The 22,764-nt window shown below is 40.3% G+C and overlaps 1 protein-coding gene across 2 annotated transcripts in view; it reads left to right on the forward strand.

Annotated features, from left to right (window-relative positions):
* The window catches only part of MARK1 (microtubule affinity regulating kinase 1), a 119,736-nt gene that overhangs the window by 44,645 nt on the left and 52,327 nt on the right, over positions 1 to 22,764 (forward strand). For both annotated transcript variants that reach the window (XM_030302501.1, XM_030302502.1), the window contains exons 2-3: positions 4,476 to 4,676; positions 5,839 to 5,892. In XM_030302501.1, coding sequence (XP_030158361.1) covers positions 4,476 to 4,676; positions 5,839 to 5,892 — 255 coding nt within the window. The remainder of the gene's footprint in view (positions 1 to 4,475; positions 4,677 to 5,838; positions 5,893 to 22,764) is intronic.

Raw genomic sequence — 22,764 nt, forward strand, 5'->3', positions numbered from 1 at the left:
GCAGACTTGAAGGGCCAATGAAACTATGGCATTTAAGGACTGTAAATATGCTGCACACTCAGGGCGAGCCATGGGGTCCCTTTGCCCCTGCTGCAGTAAAAATGAGGGAATTCACGGTCTACTGGGTTGAGTGGACAACTTGAAGAAAGAAAAATGCCAAGACCTAAACTTGTATTTTCAGCTTAAGATGGGGACTAAAACTTGTAGCTACTCTATAATTAAGCTAACACAATTTCTTGTATCTACTAGCCTTAGGGCTAAGATAGTTCTTAAACTCACTGTTTGATCCAGCATGAGCTGAATTCATTTTCTTGCCAGGTTTTCTGTTTGAGAGTTAAGCTGTTGATCAGGAAGGAATGAGATCAGTTATTCCAAACTCTCCTTCAAAGAGTTTCTTGGGGAGAGAGTATGCTCGTAAGTGGTGCTGTGGCAATCTAAGAAAGAAAAAAGGCAGTTGTGGGGGGGGGGATGGTATTTGTTTCAATGGGTGTTTTATAACCAGAATTCTATAATATAAAATATTTTCCCTATATTCTATTTTATTTGTAATATAAGACTCACATAAATGCATTCTGAATAAGTTGGATGGCTCATAAAATGATCATGTTTAATGTTGAAAGTTAAGAGATCTTATTTTTAAAAAGGATTTTGGAGAATATGCTACTTTTTCCAACTCAGGGGGTGGGATGAGAAGGAATACTATTTCTAGATGAGCCCTCTGTCTTCTCCTCTGCTTTCCAGGTACAGACACAGCCATACCTGTGCTTGTCCACCAGTCTCCTACTCTGTTGGTACAATCTGCCAGAAATAATTTAATCCTGCATCCAAAAATACATGTTACCCTAGGGGTCACTTGTTATCCAATGGGCCAAATCCAGCCTTTTGCTGTGTGTTTGTATGGCCCTAAACTAAGAAAGGTTCTTATATTTTTTTTTTAATTTTTTTTTCAACGTTTATTTATTTTTTTTTGGGACAGAGAGAGACAGAGCATGAACGGGGGAGGGGCAGAGAGAGAGGGAGACACAGAATCGGAAACAGGCTCCAGGCTCTGAGCCATCAGCCCAGAGCCTGACGCGGGGCTCGAACTCACGGACCGCAAGATCGTGACCTGGCTGAAGTCAGACGCTCAACCGACTACGCCACCCAGGCGCCCCAAGGTTCTTATATTTTTAAGAAGCTTGAGGGTGTGGGGAATGAATATGCAACAGAGATAGCATACAGCCTACAAAGCCTAAGATATTTATTATCCAGCTTTTTATAGAAAAAATTTGCTGACCCCTCTTTTTCACTGTACTTGCTGGAGATACAAAAAAGTAAGGATTCTGCCCACATATAGCTTATTTGATCAACAATTTCTCATTAGGGAATTGATTATATAACATCCCCTTCTTTTTTTGTTTGTTTTTGAATTTGAACATGTCTGATAAGCATCTCTAAATTATTCATTGTGCTGTCATGTTTACCTCTGAATTTAAAAATAGTGATAGCTATGTGTATCAGCTGACATTGCTGTGTAACAAACCATCCCAACACTCAGAAGCTTAAACTAACAAGCATATATAATTTCTTAGGAACCAGTGGGTCATCTGGGGAACCAGTTGATTTAATCTGGGCACAGCTGGGAATGGTTCTGCTCTGTGTATTTCTCATCTTCTGGTGTCAGCCCAGGCAAGTCCTTCTCAAGGTGATAGCAGAAGTTTGAGACCAAGCTGAAGCACAACAAAGGCTCTTGATGACTAGTTTGGGACTAGCTATACTGTTCCTTCCAACTCATTCTTTTGGCCAAAGCAAATCATGTGAGTGAGCCTCCAAAGAGTGGGGAGCTTTGCCCTGCCCTCACTGGGAGGACATTGGAGAGTTACATGGCAAAGGGCATGGAAATTTGAGGCCAGTAATGCAGTCTGTCATAATATGGGTTAGCACCAGGATGAGCCTTGCAACTAGCATTGGGAGGTGGGTATCATACCCAACAGAGATAAGGACAGGAAGGAATCATTCCTCAGAAGTCCTTTTCTGTGGGGCATCAGGAGTACAGGGGCCCTAAATTCCTTCAGGTTAGCTTTTATTTACTGAGTGTCTTCTTTGTGCCTAACACTGTACTAAGTTATGGGACTTGGGGATCTTCAGGTCTCACAGTGAAAACAGACCATGGACACATACTTAGAAGATGGTGTGACAGTTCCAGTAGTAGAAGTTTTTACTGGATATAGAAATCGCAACAGAAGAGAGAGGGAGTCAACTCTGCTTGGTGGAAAGACATAGGAAGCGTTGTTGAGGAAGAGATAAAATTAACTCTTGAGGGGCGCCTGGGTGGCGCAGTCGGTTAAGCGTCCGACTTCAGCCAGGTCACGATCTCGCGGTCCGTGAGTTCGAGCCCCGCGTCGGCTCTGGGCTGATGGCTCAGAGCCTGGAGGCTGTTTCCGATTCTGTGTCTCCCTCTCTCTCTGCCCCTCCCCCGTTCATGCTCTGTCTCTCTCTGTCCCAAAAATAAATAAACGTTGAAAAAAAAAAATTTAAAAAAAAAAAAAATTAACTCTTGAAGGATGGACGGGCCCACAGTCCCTGCAGAACAAGTTCAGGTAGAGAAGTACTATTTATGGGAAAAACAGTACGGCAACCTGTTAACGCTTAGAAATTGATTGTAATTAACATCTGTTTGTGCTCGGATAATACAGAATTCTCTAAGAGCCAGTGAATAACTTTGGACTTACCCCTTTTTTACATTATTTATTGCAGTAGTTTTCACACTTCAGCGTGCATCAGAGTCACCTGGAGGACTTGTTAGAACACAGATTGCTGGGCCCGCCCCTAGACTTTCTTACTCGGTAGGCCTGGAACAGGGCCAGAGAATTTGCATTTCTAACAAGTTTCCAGATGATGCTGATGGTGCTGGTTCAGGGACAACCCTTTGAGGACTATTGATTTATTGAGTCTTTCCTCTGTGTCTGGCAGTTTGCATTGTGGTGAGTATATACAAATGAAAAGAAAACATCCCTGTCCTCAGATTGCCCGTGGTAGGGTGGCAGAGACGGAGAAGTAAGTGTATAATGATAGTACGGCGGGGTGGACGATGAGCTCCCTGAAAGCATGGTGTGCAGTGAGAATGTACCGAGGGGGTACTAGTTCCCAATGAGGCTAGAGGCTGCAGGTGTGTGTGAGGCACAGCGAAACCCATTCAATTCTGAGCCAAGTTTAAAAAAACTTGAAAGTAGAAGGCTCGTATTTTTACGGAGCCCCTTTATTTGATTTTCTCCTTTAAAACAAAAATCCTAAAGTAATAACGAATAGAAAAATGACCTTGAGTCATGCTTTGCATGAGATTGGTAAATGGAGTCATCTTTAATGTTGCCCTTAAGAAATTTTCTGATCAAAATTTTTTAGACAAGCTTTTATTTAGTATTTGTTTATTTAAGAAATCTTTACCTCCAGGGTGGGGCTCAAACTCATGACCCTGAGATCAAGAGTCTCATGCTATTCCTACTGAGCCAGCCAGGTGCCCCTAGACAAAGTTTTAGTTGTATGGGGAAGATGGCAAAGGCTGAGTTAGTTACTTTGTAAATAAAAGATGCCCCCTTTCTTTTGTTAATTTGTGCTACTCATCTTCAGCTATTTTAAAGAAGTTTGTTGGAGAAAGATAATTAGCGTTTATTATGTGTGAGTCTGTATTTTCACAACTGCTAGAAATGTATGTATTTTAGGATGCAGACAAAACTGAACAAGAGCAGAACAATCAGAAGTGATGACACACAGTTCACTAGGCAGGTTGACCTGGGGCTCCACGTGCTGAGCTTGCATTGGACCAGCTGTTCAGTGCGGTTGTAGGCTAGTGTGACACCGTGGGACAAACTGACGTCCTTCCCTGAAGAGTAGCACTGAGGAGGAATTCAGGGGACGTTAGGTCATGGACACAGACATCGCTGTCTCTCTTGGTTGGGCACATGAGCTGAGAGAGAAGGTTGGGCAGGAATTGACTAGAAGGACACCTGAAGCAGGCAGCTGGTTGGTCAGCTGACCAAACTATATGCCAGCAAATGAAAGAGTGAACATGGCAAGTAGCCAGGCCAATTTGGAGAAGCAGAAATGTACTCATGGAGTCGTTTGTCTCGGCATTAAAGACATTCTGCCCTCGTAATGACACAGCCCTAGACTGTGTTCTCATCTCATCCTAAAGGGATAGTACCCTTAGAGGAGTATTGGTCTATATGGCTTCTGTCTATCTCTTTATATTTTTTTAATCAAAAACATATACCTAAAGTTATGCAGAACATTTCATTTTAAATAGTTCTGTTCCCTCTGGCAAACCGAGCTGAAGTCAAGTAGAAATTATAAATAGAATTCTTGCACCTTAAAATTGTGTAGTGTGATGTATTTTTGTTGAAGTTGAATTACTCATGAAAATTATTTGTAGTCTTTTTAACTGCCCTTTTTAAAATATAATTTCATTAACAATGAAATCTTGTTAACCTCTTTCTTAGCACACATCTGTGGATGGATATACTGAACCACATATCCAGCCCACCAAATCAAGTAGCCGACAGAACATCCCTCGGTGTAGAAACTCCATTACGTCCGCGGACGAACAGCCTCACATTGGAAATTATCGTTTACAAAAAACAATAGGGAAGGGAAATTTTGCCAAAGTGAAATTGGCAAGACATGTTCTAACGGGTAGAGAGGTAAGTTTTCATGATGCTTTCTAATATTTACTTGGACCTCTCCAGAGTTTTTAAAGCTTTCCTATAGTTGATGCTGGGAATGAATGACAGTTGAAATATGGTAAAACACTGGGATGCGTGTGAATGGAACATCCGTGGACACGGCTATAGTTGGCCTTTGAACGTTTAGAAAAGACTCCTCCCTTCACGTAGCATCTTTTGTAAATCAGGTGTAACTACAGAGGAGCTTTTCTCAGACTTGTGTCTTCATTATACGGTTTCTGTAAACATTTCTGACTACCGTTGTTCCCTGGCCCCAGGAAGAGGGCCAGGGAAGTTCACATTAATTATTGCTTCATGTAAATTGGGTATAAATGTATATAGTCACCCACTAATTTTTATGTATTTAGAGCCCACATTGCACAAGTGTTATTATATTGATGTTTTTCCTCAGGTAATAAGAGAATTGGGTTTCTAAAATCCCATGTGTTTTAAATTATGTGTATGTATATAGAGAAAAAATTTATGTATTTAGTAATTATTATTGTTACTAATATTTATTTAATACTTTACATAGTAAAGACTAAAAAACAGTATTACTTAATGTTTCCCTGCTCTAGTGAGGACATTGTGAAGATCTCAGTCATAATTTGTTTTTAATAAATTTTTCCTTCTCTCTGTCCATAATATCACTTCTGGTTGATCTTAGTCCTCTGCCAGGAGCTTTTCAGACATAGGCTCCATCAGGCAGAGACCTTGAGGACATTCAAATCCATTTGCTTACTTTGCTTCTATAAGTGAGCTTGAGCATTCAATTTGTCTTATATTATTCACGTGATACCTAACCTACTGAATTTACCAGACCCTCCCCTCTGATAATTATAAGTTATTAAAATCATAAGTAAATGATTACAGATGATTTTTACTTTAAAAGGGGAGGCTTGGAAAAAAATAAGAAAGGTGTAATTTTATTGCCTCACAATCGGATGTGTTAAAGACTTCAGTCAGTGGGAAACACAGTAAGGCTGCGAGATTATCACAAGTTCACCATCTAGTTATGTGAACTCCAATTATAACTATATTACATGTAGTTGGGAAAGAAACAAAAGATTTTTTTCTTTGTAATTTTTTATCCATCAAAATATGTATTCTCAAACATAGTTTAATGATTCTCTTCTTTTAGGTTGCTGTGAAAATAATAGACAAAACTCAGCTAAATCCTACCAGTCTACAAAAGGTATTTAATTATTTTAACAGTAAGTAATTAGAATGTGAGTTTATTAACATGTGATCTTCTGTAAAGTCAGTTATCCTAAATTTCCTGTTAGGTAAGATACTATATTCATCAATATGTGAAGAAAAGACGTGATGTAAAGCATTGTATTTAATAACACTTCAATTATATTTATCAAGTGTTTGCTTGAGAAGTATCTACGACTCAAATGCATGTACCATATGAGAGGAATTTACGTCTTCTATTTCAGTAGAATAAAACTTTGTAACAAATGTGTTGAAATACTCAGGATTCTGCTTTGTTAAAAGTGTATTTATAGTTACATTGTCCATAGGTGGGTTTCCTTTTATTGCTTCACTTTCTTCCTCTGCAAGAACTAGTCTCTCAGCTAACTTCGAGTGAAAAATAGGAACATTTCTTTAAACAGTGCCAAAAAAAAAAAAAAAAAGGAGGGAGAGGAAAAAAGGTAGTTAGGGTGGAAATTGCCCTGGTAATCCTAGAAAAGCTGTTTCAGGTTGCTTCATTACTCATGTGGGAAAAGTCTCACATATTCATTTTAGTACTTTAAGAATGAAGCAAATACTTTAACACTTACGCCATATATGTTGTTTTATGTAGTGAGATAGTAAAATACGTTGTAATTTTTATTAGAACATAATGGAATCACGGTCACATATGTAAATGTGACAAATAACTTTTGAGTTCCTCAAACAGAATCTTTAATATGAGAACTTTTTAGTATGGTGTGTTTAAACTATTCCTGCTGTGATTCTAACATCTAAATAAAAATTCAGGTCTGTGATAGCAAGACTTTCCTCTTGGCTCCATGCCAGATAAGTCAGGGTATTTTTATATACGTACTTCTACCCGGAGATCTGTGTTTGTACTACTTACTGAGATTCCTTTTAAGTTTAACAGTTAATGTGACTTTTCATAGCTTTGCTATTTCTGATCAGGGAGAACAGAAAGGTTTGCTGCATTCTTTTTCCTCTGTGACCGTGAGATGGTGTACCTTATGCCTGTCTTCAGAGAGAGACTTCTAGCACCAGTCTTTTAGCTAATCAGTGATGCAGTTGTATGAGATAATGCATCTGGGCAGATGCATTATCCAAAGATTGTCTTTTTCCCTGGGGTGGGGCTTCAGTGGGGCAAATTTTGCCACCCTTCTTTTTGCTGGGAAGCTTTTAAAAGTGCGCCATGGCCCTGCCCGTCACCCATCTGGCTTTCCCACCTCTCCTGGATTAATCTGCGAGTGACTCTGGTAAACTGAGTGATTTTAGATGACATTTAGAGACACTTGAGGCCAGTTTTGCTAGCTGGATGCACAGTAATATGACCCCCATTCTGTTCTTCCCAAAGGGGCCCGGAGAAGCGTGTAGAACCACAGTCATACTTGTTGAAACGTGCAGACATGAAGCCGAATGTTGCTCTATTTATCTGAATAATTAAAAAAATGTACTTGGTGACAAGTAATTTCTGTTGTAATTCTGCTCATCTTGCTGATGAAGTGTTTGCTTTTCCAAACAGGCATATGAAGACTGATGGCAATTTTGTTTTCTTTAGTCTATGAAAATAGAATCCAAGGAAAGATGAGCATTCACTTAATGTAGCCTTTACATGTGTATATGTCATTGTTTTTGAAATAATTTTCATTTATGTTCATAGATTTGCTCTCGGTTAAGAGTTTTGGAAAAAAACAAAAAACAACCCAACAGATCAAGGCTTGGTTAGTTCCCATGCATTGTAGAATATTCAGCATTTGTCCAGTCATATCCCCCGGTCAGTTATATCTAAAAAAGAAATAATGGAACGAGAAGTAATCCATTTGTTTTCCTTAGCATTGACAGTCAGGACCTATAGATAAAAAATAGCAAAATATATTCTCCGTGTAATAGGTGTGCTTATTAAAAGGCAGATAGGGGCGCCTGGGTGGCGCAGTCGGTTAAGCGTCCGACTTCAGCCAGGTCACGATCTCGCGGTCCGTGAGTTCGAGCCCCGCGTCAGGCTCTGGGCTGATGGCTCGGAGCCTGGAGCCTGTTTCTGATTCTGTGTCTCCCTCTCTCTCTGCCCCTCCCCCGTTCATGCTCTGTCTCTCTCTGTCCCACAAATAAATAAACGTTGAAAAAAAAAATTTAAAAAAAAAAAAAAAAGGCAGATAATGGTAACACATGTATTTGGAATAAGGGTTCATTTTAATCTCATCTCCAGAAGGGTTTGGTTAAATCTTGTTCTGGACTTGATCTGAATTTAAGCTGATTCCCATCCTTTATATTCTCTTCTGTGTGTAACATATTTTTAGGAAATAATACTTCCCATTGCCAACATCAGTGATAGACAAAGTAACCTAAATTCGATACCCCAACTGTTCAAAATTTCTAACATACAAAGTTCTCAGAAACAGTTTGGTCTTTGGAATTGTTAAGCATCTTTGGCATCAACATTGTTCACATAAGATGCTCATGTGATTTGTATCACATATCTTGAATTAGTGGGATCCAATTTAATGAGCTGTCATAGTTTAAAAATTATTTGAGTTTGATGCTATATTTACCTCTTCCACTTTGGACCATGAGTCTCACCTCATATTTTAATCGGTGTCTTTGGGGGTAGGGTTTATGAACTGTACTGGTGATTCCTGGGGATCTTTTAAGCAGCCTAATAATGTTGGAGGAACAGCAAGATAGTGAAACAGTTCTGTTCATAGTTCACGTACTTGAAATGTAAGATTGTCATTTTCTCAGAAATTCCACTAGGTTTTTAAACTTGGGACACACTAGTTTATACATGGATGACAAAGTTTGTGTTAGCTTTCTAGTTCATAGCCACCAGGGTACAGTTTATCTGCCTTCTATGTGTTGTTTATTAATTTACATTTTCTGTTGTTTTACTGTGTTGCATTATATTCCCAATTCACAAAAATGGCTCAGTGGTTCAGAATTGATTTGCTGAGTAGTAAAGCCTGTAATGAGAATAGAAATAAGACTGTCATAACTCAGCATTATGTCCTTAATAAAGAGGGCTGTTGCATTGCAGTGACATAAACCATGTATCTCTGCGTGAGGACATTGGTTTTGTACAAGTAGGGAAATTACAAACAATCTCCAGTAACTGATATCTGAAAATTAGACTTATTAAATGAATAATCTGCTTACTCCTAGTGTCTGGTGTGTTATCTGTTGTATAAAATGTTATCAAATGGTGACCTAAGCCATTTAAACTTTGGTGAGTTTTCAGATAAAGCCACCAACCTCTCTGGTAAGCTAGTTATGTTTTCCAGAGCATCTGCAAAATAATTTGTATCACTGTCACTACAGGCAGAGAGGAGGACAGAACCACAGAAACAATATTCAGAATTAAGTTTCTTTTAGCAAATTATCAAGAAACCAAACTTGTAAAAGCAGTCATAAAATTATTGATGAATAGTTTTATCAAGGAGAAAGCAGAAACTCTTTGGCAATATTCCTTAACAAATACCTCTGTTGGACATATGTTGAAATGCCAGTTACTGTCACATACGTATGCTTTATAGCATATTTCGCTTTATTTTTCTTTTCACACATGCGGATCATTTGAAGGAAAAGTCTGAACCAGTCCTTTTGTGGGTCAGTGAAAATCTAAGTGATAAGAGAAGAGTTAGCAGGATTAACTGGGTTGTGGACTGCAAAAATTGGCTTAGAATTAATGATGACATACTGGGAGGGCCTTTTTTTGGCGAGTGTGTGGGGGGGAGGGGTGTGTGGTAATTCTGCAAGGAATGATACTGCCATGTGAATAAATAAGATTATACCTAATGCCCAGTAACTCATTATTTCATTCTCCATGAAATTAGTGCTTAGCAACATACCTCTGATCTTGATTGGGCTTTGAAGGAAAGGCTGAAAGCAGGTTATCATGAAATCATGGCTCTTTCGTGTAGAGTGTGAAGAATTGGTGGGAAGCATATCATTCACACTGAAATATGATAGATTTTGAGGGAAAAGGCATTCAAACAAGTTTCCTTTAAAAGGTGATACCAAAAATGTTAATATCTAGCTAAAATGTTGAAGATAAGGTAACCAAATTTTCTGAAAAAACCAAACTGTTTCCAGTGGTCCACTGACCAAATATTTGACTTTTCTAAATCTTGTTGGCCCTCTTTAGCGACTAGGCAGAAGGCTCAGTAATGTATTATTGGGCATATTTAACACGCAAATGCTACATCCAAATATGAAGGACACCTTCTGGAGCAAGCGTATCCAAAGAGTGTATCGAGAATCCATTGCTATTAGCCTTCTCGCCGGGACTTACAGTCTTCCAGCTTTTGAGTGGGATACGATTAGCAGCCTAGACTGGAGTCCGTCTGAGAGCTGTACATAATCTTCAGGGAGAAATATCTTTGTAAGCGAATTAGTCTGAATGTTGCTGACACATCATCTGATGCTGGTTCCTTTGTCCAATCAATCTGTGATCGTGACTCAGGATTTTTTTAATTCAATAGAAAAAAGCCCTAGAAATGGAGACCATCTTATGGTTCAAACTAAGTGTCAGGTACATGTGTTCATTATTAATTCTTAACTTAGCAAGAATTTCTTGAAAGAAAATTGTATTTCTCCATATATTGTCTTCTTCTTCTTCTTCTTTTTTTTTTTTTGGCTGCTCCTTTTGTGTGTCCTTTATGTAGAGTCATTGTCTTTTTTGTTGGCCTCAGTGTTTCAACCCCACAAAGTTCAGTCCTCTTCTCTTTCTGTATTCCCTTCTTGGGCTGTCTCAACTACAGGCAGGGTCACAAATATATGCCTTCAACTCAGACCTCCCCTAAATTTGCTCGTAACCTTTCAAAGACAGCCCAAACCTATTATGTCCAAAACTGAACTCATGATCTCTGCCCCACCTCCTCAGTACCTCGCCACCTGGTGCTCTCAGAGCATCCTCTCTCAGTGAATGACAACTGCCCCTGAGTTGTGCAAGCCAAAAGCCCCAGAACTGTCCTCCACTCCTCGCTCTACCTATTTTCACCATCTAATCCGTCCATGAGTTGTGCTAATTTTATGTCTTACATCTTTTGAGAAGGTCTGCTTTTATCTTTTTCTGTCACTACCACTCTAGACAAAGCTGCCATTGTCTCTCCCAAGGACTACCCCAGTAGCCTTCCCGCTGTTCTTCCTGCATCCGCTTGCATCCCTCCACACACACACACACACAAACACACACGCGCACACACACGCACGCACACACACACACAGTTTAAAAAGTCATCAGGGATACAGAATACCTCTCTGACTATGCCATCCTTTACTTAAACTTCTTGATGGCATTCCGTTCTTGGAGGTCTGGAAATCGAATTCGTTCTCAGCGTGTGCCAGGTCCTACCTTCCGCTTCCACCTCATGACCCACCAGCTCCCCCAGCATCTCCCTACCCCGCCTCCTACGCCTCTGGCTTCAGCACTTTCTTTCATCTGCTCCTAGTTAGTCTTCCTTCCAGCCACCAGCCTCTGCAGCTCTTCACCTCACCCTCCCCATAAGGCTTCTCCCCTTCATTAATGAATCCTTTATTCATTCATTCCTCCCATTTCAGCCTTGGAGTCCTTTCTTCAGGGTGACCTTTGCTGCCGCCTCAGCAATGTTAAATCTCTCCGCCTTCTTTAAAATTAAGTACCCATAACCAAGGATTATTCATAAAAATTGCTGTAGTTCTTATTTGTTTTAGTTTGGGTAGTAGTTCTGTTTGTTTTTGGGTTTGATGTTTGTATTCTACCTCTGACACTTAACACCTCTATTTTGATTGCTGGGGCTTTATTGGCTGTGAAGCTTCTTTCTGTCTCTTTCTACATTCTCAGGAAACTACATAAGATTTACTGAAGAGTAGACGTGGAAGGGTTTTCTCTTGGAACTGGAGGAGGCTAGGAATCTAAATCACCCATGTGATTGTTTTATTTATTCATTCATTCATTCATTCACTTATTTATTTATTTATTTATTTATTTATTTATTTATTTATTTATTTAAAGTGTATTTATTTCAGGGAGAGAGAACGAGCAGGGAAGGGGCAGAGAGAGAGTGAGAGAGAGAGAATCCCCAAGCAGGTTTCATGCTGTCAGCACAGAGCCCAGCGCGGGACTTGACCCCACAAACTGTGAGATCATGACCGGAGATGAAATCAAACACTTAACCGACCGAACCACCCAGGCTCCCTTAAGCCATCTGGTTGTTTTAAAAGTCATCGTGTCATTTTGTTATTTGAAGAGTCATACTCTTATTTTTTTCTAATTTGGGCAGTTTGTTGAAATAGTAAACTGGTCTATTTTTGATTCTTGGATAGGAACTTCAAAATGTCCTTCCCATTTAAAAAATAGTTACTTTTTTATGACATTTGTTAGACTAAACTATTTCATTTCTAGTATTTTTGAAGAAATAAGATACTACAGCTACAACTAAAGCCTTATGTTTTATTTCTGGGTTCTATTCCTATATTTTCTTTCCTACCTGGAAATAACTACTGTTCTGAACTTGATCTTTCTTATTCCCATTCAAATTTAAAATGGTTTTTCACGGGGCGCCTGGGTGGCGCAGTCGGTTAAGCGTCCGACTTCAGCCAGGTCACGATCTTGCGGTCCGTGAGTTTGAGCCCCGCGTCGGGCTCTGGGCTGATGGCTCAGAGCCTGGAGCCTGTTTCCGATTCTGTGTCTCCCTCTCTCCCTGACCCTCCCCCGTTCATGCTGTCTCTCTCTGTCCCAAAAATAAATAAACATTGAAAAAAAAATTTTTTTAAATGGTTTTTCACATGTGTGTTTCCATACGTAAAAGACTACATATTATTTTTTAAACTTCTTGTTTTTGTACAGCTTGCTTCTTCCACGTACCATTACCTTACAGTTTTAGTCACGTTAGTGTATATAGTCTAGTTCATTTATTTTCACTACTGCTATTGGCATGCATGAATATGCTACAATTTACCCATTGTCTTGTTAATAGATATACTACAGTTTGTGTATTTTTTGTTAGTTGACATGTAGATTGTTCCTGGTGTTTTTGTGTTTCACTTTTTCTTTTTAAGTTAGTTAGCTTTTTGTTTTTGCTGCAGAAGCAATGAAGCAACGATCGTTATTGTGTATGTCTATTTGTGAAAGGTGTATAAAAGGATATATCTGTCCAAGCAGAATTGCTAGGTTGAAGGTCATGCATATCCTCAGCTTTACCAGATAATGTCAAATTGCTCTTCAGAGTGGTTGCACCAATTTATACTTCTGCTAACACTGTATGATACTTACTATTGGTCTTCATTTTTGTCAGCACTTTATATTATCAGATTTCTTCATTTTTTCCAACCTTATGAATGCATTATGGTATCTCATTTTAATTTCCATCATTTGTAATTTAAACTGTTTTCAAATTTGATCTGTTTTATGTTTAATATCTTTCCTCTGAAATTATTTGATTTGTTATCTCAGTACATTTACTTAACATCAACTTGAGCTCAGAGTTGTATAAGACCTTGGGAAGGACTCAAGAAATATAAAATTAGAACCAGTTTATAAGAAATAAGAGTCTTACAATCTGGTAATCTATCTAGATGAAATTTGGAAAGTGGCCCAGCCTGTCATTTAAAGAGCATTTTCTTCTCTTAACTTTGCAACAAACAATTGACTTCAAGTTGTCAAGGTTGGAAAGCAATACTGAACAATTGTTCTGTTTTTTTTAGTGAGATGTCATCTAACATATATTCATTTAATTGTATTCAGATCTTTTTTGAACTACCATTTCATGGAAAGAACTTAAGAAATTAGCCTGTTGTTAAATTGCTACTAGCAATAACTATATAAAATACGTGGTGTACCAATAACACGTCTGGAGGCTTAAAAAGGAGTAAAAAGATGATCCTAGAAATTTAAAAGCTGAAAGCTTAATCTTAGGGTTCTGTTAATACAGGCATTTCATCTACAAAACCCCTCAATGACGGGAGCCTCTGAGAGAGACTAAACGAGAACCCGGCAGTCTCTTGGACCTGAATATCACTTGCACTTGTCACCACACCTCACATTAATAGACCAGTAAACTGTTGGGACGCCTGGGTGGCTCAGTCACTTAAGCGTCCAACTTTGGCTCAGGTCTTGATCTCATGGTTAGTAGATTTGAGCTCCGCATGGGGCTCTGTGCTGACAGCTCGGAGCCTGGAGCCTGCTTCAGATTCTGTGTGTGTGTGTGTGTGTGTCTCTGTCCCTCTCCTGCTCATGCTCTGTCCCTCAAAAATAAAGAAACTTAAAAAAAAAAAAGTTTAAAAAAATAGACCAGTAAACTGCTATCAAAGATAGAGATAGGATTTTTACAAAGATTACAGTGAAGGCAAAGAAGGGCTTCCTGCCCCTCGCCAAACCCCAATCAGAACAAAATGCTGGAAAGGCCAAGAAGGCTGTGTCGACAGGTGCAAGAACATCTGAATGTCGCCATCCTCCTATGAGCCCAGTCCCCCAAGACTGATGACAGCCTGGAAGATCTCGCCCAGTGGGAACAAGCTTGACCACTGTGCCTTTGTCAAGTTCCCTGGGGCCACGGGGTTGTTCTCCATGTGCCCCGAGACCAAAGGAGCAGTGCAGAAATCCTGTGACAAGGGCACACGGTGAGCGGGTCTGGTGGAAGGAAGATGATGTGCATTTGACTGGCCCCTGACTATGATTCTTTGGGTGTAAATAGAACGAGGATTGTCTAAGCCATATCCACGTGGCTACTTCTAAATATAACTGATTTTTCCCACCATCAAAAAAAGAAAAAAACAAAACAAAACAAGAGGCAGGAAGGAAGAGAACAGTTGAGAGGAGAAAAAGAAAATGCTCATAATTGAGGCAAATACTGATTAACGCTGATGGAGTTTGATCCTGACCTTAAGCCCTAACAAAAAGGACTGAATTGAAAAGTAAATATCTCTCTTGTTTACTAACTTCAGTTACCTGTAACAATGCCAAGAAGCAAGAAGGAAACAGAGGCCTCTGAACAGCGAGAGTAGCTGTCACAAAGTCCAAACACTGAGGTCCCTCTCTGCCTTTTAGTTAGAGAAAACCCATCGCAAGTCTTCACTCAGCACTCATTTCTCTAATTCGGCACACAGAATTTGAACAAACTCTAGCCTCAATTTCCAGCCCACAGCAAAGTTGAAATAGTAAGTTTGGAGGGTATTAGCGAATTCGGAGCTTTCCTGCTAAGTTTGAGAATGCTAGGAACATCGTGATGTCACAGTTTGAAAGCGAGCAAGGGAAATGAACTACAAATTAGAATCAGAAACTCAACTAGTGCTGTGGGACTATTTAATATATTTGCAAACCTTTGTGTTCCTGACTTGTACCTGGGCGTACGATACATGTGATAATTGACTTTTTTTAACAATAATAGTCTATCTCAAGGTAAACTTGTCATGGTCTAAATTTTCAGCTCTCCTTCTCCCCTCAGCCCTGTCCACCTTTCTTAGAATAGCCTGGAATAGCAGGCACTGGTAAGATTGGCACCCTCGCTGATAAACGTCTTCTCTGAGCTAAAAGATCACAGACATGTGGCTCGCTGTCTCTCCCTGCTCCCTTTGACTCGGGCAGCTGAGGTGGTTAATTAGTCCCGTCTCTTTCCTGTGTGCAGCCAGCTGGAATATCGCAGTTTAGGGAAGGGCATGAGGGGAGTCACGAAGAGGAAGAGACATCTTAGACCTTTACTCAAGCCATGTGCTACTGTGCAGTTGGTCCCAGCTCTCTGGATTTGGAGTGTTAATGACCCATATCTAGCTGACAGCTGAAGTGTTTCTTTGGGAGGAAGGGTGATTGGTAGGTCAGGCCACTGGCGTTTGATTATCCTGAGTCAGGATGCCCCTTAACACACACCGATCGCTCTTCCAACAGCAGCCACTCTTGGTCTTTCCACCATTGCCCGTCATTTTTAGCCTTCACACACCCGACCCACACAGACATTCGTGCTCTTGCTTATTACGGTTTTTTCCTCACTTCTTGTCAACGATTACTGAAGGAGAGGAAACTAAGGATAGAACAGTACATTGAAGACATCTTTGAGGTACAGGAATCCAATGACTAGGTCTTAATTTTTTAACTGGAATAAGAAATTACCTTATGAGAACTTTGGCCCTTCCTGTAACTGTTTCTCCTGCTTCATCTCCAGATGGCAGTGGCGTGGTACTTCTGTTCAGGTATGCCCTAATGTTCACAAGATCATTGCAATCCTCTCCCCAGATCACCTCACTTCTTGGTAGAACACAAGGGCTAAATTCTAGGTTCTTGTCAGGGACCGCATTCGTGAATTCAGTGCCAGTCCAAAACCCAGCTTAGGGAACGAACAAACCAACAAGCAAACCCCAGTATCTGTGGAGAAGTGCTTGAAGCATGTACAGCTAATCCATTCCTTTAGAATGTCAGACGTGGAGCTGCTGGGAGGTGGCATCAGCATGTTTTCATTAGTTCTAGGGTATGTCTCAACCAGTTTGCTTCCAAGAGTAAACCACCGAATTTGCCAGTAATTTCATAAAAATTAATGAGAAATAACCTCAAGATTATCCCTGTGACAACATTGTCTACACACTTGGAATCCTGTGTGCTTCCTTGAGGCAGAAGAGAAGGAAGAGGAGCTGGAATTAGAGCTTGTATGGAATGACACGCTACACTCCCTGGGCCACTTTCTGGAGAAAATAAGGTGGAAACCCTCTTTTGCCTGCCGTAAGGAGCGGTTAATTGAAAAAGTATGGTAAAGGGAGGAATTACGAAAACTTATATAGATATTTAATATTTAAATTGAACACATCAGTGCATACCATTGAACAATTTAAGGCCAAGGTTTCTCCCCCACCCCACCCCCCCTTCTTAGTTTGGGCCTGTTGATTGGCATTTAGCTTTGTTTATCCTGCACAAATCTCACCCCTAAACTCACACTTGCTGCTATTTCCAGGTTTATTTTATTTTTTTAATTAATGAGGGAGAATTTAAAGATACCCAGGAATGATCTGAGAGCAGCCCCAAGATTTTATTTTAATCTTTGATATTTATTCTGCCCACACTTAAGTGGGCAGCAATTTCTCTAGCAGCTTTTATCTAGAATTTACAGATTTTTTTTGTGTTTTTGTGTGTGTGTGTTGTTTTGTTTTGTTTTTTGTTAAACAACAAACTTGAATTCATTGGTTTATGTAACATTTAATTGTATTGGACAAACTTTAAGGCAGCTGCCTGTGATCCCCACTTCTGGTGTTCACACCTTTGTATAATCCCTTCCCCTTGAATGTGGGCGGGACCATTGACTTGTTTCTAACCACCAGAATATGGAAAAGGTGATGGGATTTCACTCCCATGATTACATTATGTTATATAAAACTGCCTTTCTAGCCAACTTGCCCTAAAGATTATCCATGCCGGCTTGAATACAGTAAACAGCCATGTTGGAGAAGCCTAACTTGGCAAGGACATGTAAGCAGTCTCTAAGAGGTAAGGGTGGCCTCTGCTGGAGAGCAAGTAAGAAACCAGCATCCTCAGTCCTAAAGCTGCAGGCTGGGTTAGCTTGGAAATGGATTTCTCCCCAGTCAGACCCCTAGATGAGACTGCAGCACCTCGATGGGAGCCAGAGGACCCAATGAACCCCTACTGATGCACAGAAACTGTGAGATGATAAATGTGTGTCGTTACAAGTTGCTAGAGTGTGGTAATTTCTTATTCGGTGATAGAAAGCGAATATATGGACTTCAAGCTGTATTACAAAGCTGTAATCATCAACACAGTATGGTACTGGCATAAGAACAGACACCCAGATCGATGGAACAGAATAGAGAACCCAGAAATGGACCCACAAACGTATGGCCAACTAATCTTTGATAAAGCAGGAAAAGAATATCCAATGGAATAAAGACAGTCTCTTCAGCAAGTGGTGCTGGAAAAACTGGACAGCGATATGCAGAAAAATGAACCTGGACCACTTTCTTACACCATACACAAAAATAAACCCAAAATGGATGAAAGACCTCAATGTAAGACAGGAAGCCATCAAAATCCTGGAGGAGAAGGCAGGCAAAAACCTCTTTGACCTTGGCCGCAGCAACTTCTTACTCAACACGTCTCCAGAGGCAAGGGAAACAAAAGCAAAAATGAACTATTTGGACCTCATCGAAATAAAGAGCTGCACAGCAAAGGAAACAATCAGGAAAACTAAAAGGCAACTGATGGGATGGGAGAAGATAGTTGCAAATGACCTATCAGATAAAGGGTTAGTATCCAAAATCTATAAATAACTTATCAAATTCAACACCCAAAAAACAAATAATCCAGCGAAGAAATGGGCAAAAGACATGAATAGACACTTCTCCAAAGAAGACATCCAGCTGCCTAACCGACACATGAAAAAATGCTCCACATCACTCATCATCAGGGAAATACAAATCAAAACCACAGTGAGATACCACCTCACGTTAACAACTCAGGCAATAACAGATGTTGGCGAGGATGCTGAGAGAGAGGATCTTTTTTGCACTGCTGGTGGGAATGCAAACTGGTGCAGCCACTCTGAAAAATGGTATGGAGGTTCTCAAAAAAACTAAAAATAGAACTGCCCTACAACCCAGCAGTTGCGCTATGGGGTATTTATCCAAGGGATACAGGTATGCTGTTTCACAGGGGCACATGCACTCCAATGTTTATAGCAGCACTACCAACAATAGCCAAAGTATGGAAAGAGCCCAAATGTCCATCAACAGATGAACGGATAAAGAAGATGTGATAGGGGCACCTGGGTGGCTCAGTTGGTTAAGCGTCCGACTTCAGCTCAGGTCATGATCTCATAGTTCGTGGGTTCGAGCCCCACATCAGGCTCTGTGCTGACAGCTCAGAGCCTGGAACCTGTTTCATATTCTGTGTCTCCCTCTCTGTCTCTGACCCACCCCTGTTCATGCTCTGTCTCTCTCTGTCTCAAAAATCAATAAACGTTAAAAAAAAATTTTTTTAAAAGAAGATGTGATATAGATATACAATGGAGTATTACTCGGCAATCAAAAAGAATGAAATCTTGCCATTTGCAACTACGTGGATAGAACTAGAGGGTGTTATGCTAAGCGAAATTAGATAAGACAAGTATCATATGACTTCACTCATATGAGTACTTTAAGACACAGAACAGATGAACATAAGGGAAGGGAAGCAAAAATAATATAAAAACAGAGGGGGACAAAAATATAAGAGACTTAAATATGCAGAACAAACAGAGGGTTACTGGGGGGGTTGTGGGAAGGGGATGGGCTAAATGGGTAAGGGGCATTAAGGAATCTACTGAAATCATCGTTGCACTATATGCTAACCAACTTGGATGTACATTTAAAAAATAAATAGAAATTAAGAAAAAAAGAAGAAAACAGATATACTAGTTAAATTATCTATTTACAGTAACACGTATACCTGACAAATATGTTTGGGACCTAGATCACCTCTGGTAAGCATTCTGTTCAACTTAAGGAGTGCAAGGATGCGGGGCGCACAGTGGACTGAGTGTTGAGGGTGCTCGGATGGTGCACGTTAGATTTGCAGAGGGGATGTGGGGGCCAGTTACAGGCTTCTGTACTGCAGTGCTGGTGAGTTGTGCTTTTATAGTCAGATACAACAAGTTAACAGGTGAAGTCTTAATAAGAAAGCAAGACTAAGTAAAGAAAACGGGCAGTTTATTTATATGTAAGCGTAGAGAACAAGATTGGTATTGGGCACTTTCCTGTTGCAAAGACACGATAGAGATAATACTGAAGAATGCAAATGAAACTTACAGTATTGCTGCTCATATTGATAGCCAGTCCAGCTACTTTAAAACCTGTATAGTATAGCAAAACCAAAATAGGGACTATTTGTGTTTATTCTTTATAATACACTCACATGTAAATTTTATCTACTAGTGTGTGAATTTTATCTGCTAATGTGCTGTAGCAAGAGAAAAAAAAAGTTTGAAACCAGAAGTACACGTTTTCTGAAAATCTAACCCATGGAGTCCTGCACGTGCCGTCAGCCCAGTGAGTCCCTGGGCAAAGGTGACGTGATGATGGGCCCCTTACTTCCTCTTTGGGAGGTACTTCCTCTTTTACTTCTTTGGGGCTCTCAGGGAGGTAAGGGTCTTGTTCAGAGGAGGAGGGCATTAGGTAAGTAGACAGGGGAGGCCTAGATGGTGTCAGCAGCTAAGGTAAGAGCGCTGTGGGGGCACCTGGGTGGCTCAGTCGGTTAATCGTCCGACTTTGGCTCAGGTCATGATCTCACGGTTCATGGGTTCGAGCCCCGCATTGGGCTCTGTGCTGACAGCTCGGAGCCTGGAGCCCACTTTGGATTCTGTGTCTCCTTCTCTCTCTGCCCCTCCCCCACTTGTGCTCTGTCTCTCTCTGTCTCCCCACCCCCAAAAAAAAGAACCCTGTGTGTGTTCTGAGGGGACTCCTCACCCAGAACACAGGAGATACCTCGGAACTCTACCCCTGCCATCAGTCCTCACAAGTCTGGGCAGGGGCAGCATCTCCTCAGTCCTATGTCTGGTACCCCCTGGACATGGTTCCCTCTGCTGACCTGAGCACCCCACTCAGACTAACCACTCAGACCACCAATCTCCCTGAGAGCCTCAAGGAGGAAGTGAGGGTATGTGACTTCTGCCCCCTCTGCCCAGGGGGCTCATGAGAGGACTCCAGGACTGCTCATGAGAATGACCCATTCTCTGATGTTGCAAAGTAGAAACAAAAAGGTGTTTGATGAACAATCCATGTTCACTACTAACCACAGGCATCTGGTATTGTTGGAAATGCAGGCTCGAAAATTGGCTTGAAAAGACTCAGGAAAACAAACAACCAATTAAAAAGTGGTCAAATGATCTGAACAGACATCTCATCAAAGAAAACATATAGATGGCAAATAAGCATATGGAAAGATGATCAACACCGTCTGTTATTAGGAATTGGAAATTTGAGCAACAGTGAGATGCCACCACACACCTATTAGAATGTGAAAATACAAAACACTAACAACGCCAAATACTGCTAAGGATGTAGAGTAACGAGAACTCTCATTGCTGGTGGGAATATAAAATGGCATGGCCACTTTGGAAGACAGTCTGGTGGTTTCTTACAGAACTAAACATACCTACCGTAAAATCCACCAGTCATCCTGCTTGGCATTTACCCAAATGAGTTACAAACTTACATCCACACAAAAACCTGCACACGGTTTATAGCAGCTTTATTCGTAATTGTCAAAACTTGGACGCAATCAAGATGTAGGTTAACGGATAAATAAACTGGTACATCCATACAATGAAATATCACTCGGTGCTAAACATAAATGCTGTGTCAAGTCATGGAAGGACACGGAGGAACATTGAATGTATATTAACTAAGTGAAAGAAGTCAACCTGAAAAGGCCACATATTCCATGATTCCAGCCGTATGATCTTCTCAAGAGGTAAAATTATGGAAAAAGTAAAAAGGATTAGTGGTTGTCAGGGATTTATGGGAGGGAAGGGTGAGTAGGTGGAGCGTGGGGGGATATCTAGGGCAGTGAAACTAGTCTGTGTGATACTGTAGTGTTGGATACGTGTCATTGTACATTTGTTGAACCCCCTGGAATGTACAACACCGAGAGTGAACCCTAATGTAAACGATGGACTTCCCGTGAACGTGTCAAGAATTTTCGTTATAGCACTGACTGCAGTAGGGAAAATACATCAGTAAGTTAAGCATCCTCAATAGAACAGTGTATAAACTGTAGTTTCCTCATGTACTGTAATGGAACATGGCGATTAAAGTAAATGGACCAGATCAGTACATACCAGGGGTAGAACAAAGAAACATAATGTTGAAGAAAAAATAAGTTTAGAGAGATATATTCAATATGACTCCACTTATATAAAGCTTAAAACACAAAAAAGTTAATATTGCTATTTATATATGCATTATAGAAAATTAATAAAAGCTTATATAGCTTGTTATATACCAGCATTAGGGTAGTGGTTTTACCTAGGATGGGGAGGAAGAAAAAGAGAGAGAGGGATACTCTAGCTATGACTAGAATGATTAATGTCTTCATATTTTATTAAATAATTAAAATTCATAATTTTTCCTAAAAATAAAATCTCACGAAAATATTGCAGAACATTAACATAAGTTGTTTAATCTTGGTAGTGAATACGGAGGTAAGTGCTATATTTGTTTCTGTACTTTTTAACAAATTTGAAATATTTCATAATTCAAAAAGTGAATGAAGAGCATTCATTCCCGGCAGAGGGGGGAAGAGCGTGTGCAAAGGCCCTGAGTAGTGAGGGATCTTAGCAAGTTCAACTGAGAAAGATGGCTGGTTGCCTTAAGTGAAGTCCATCGAGGAGACATCCGTGTCGATGGTGCGTAGTGTCATGAGATAAGCATGGCAAGGTAGGCAAGATACTGATTTTCAAGGCCTGGTAGCCCATGTTGAAGATCTTGTTCTAATGGCATTGGAAAACCAGCAGTGGTGATCAGCAGTGTAGTGCTGCATGGTTAATGGGTTGGAGGATGGGAGGACAGAAAAGAGAATGCAGAATGGATGTATAGAGACCTATGGGATCCAGTGTGACAGTGTTGCCTGTATGGATAGATAGAAGTTGGCAGATGTGAGATGAATTTTGGAGGTCGGATCAGTAGGTCTTGGTGATAGATCTGATGTGCAGACTTCGGGGAGGCATGTAGTTAAGGATGACTCCCAAGTTTCTGTAGATACGGAGGAGAGCTAGGATGAGATTTTAGTGGTAGATAAGCCTTACGTAGGTTTATCATTGGTGTGAAATTTTTTGAGGCATATCAACACATTATATTCTGTTTTTAACTTGTGTTAAAGTACACCTAAGATTTACCATTTTAACCATTTTTAAACATACAGTTCAGTGGTGTC

The sequence above is a fragment of the Lynx canadensis genome, chromosome F1 (genome assembly GCF_007474595.2).
Source record: "Lynx canadensis isolate LIC74 chromosome F1, mLynCan4.pri.v2, whole genome shotgun sequence".
Taxonomy (NCBI): domain Eukaryota; kingdom Metazoa; phylum Chordata; class Mammalia; order Carnivora; family Felidae; genus Lynx; species Lynx canadensis.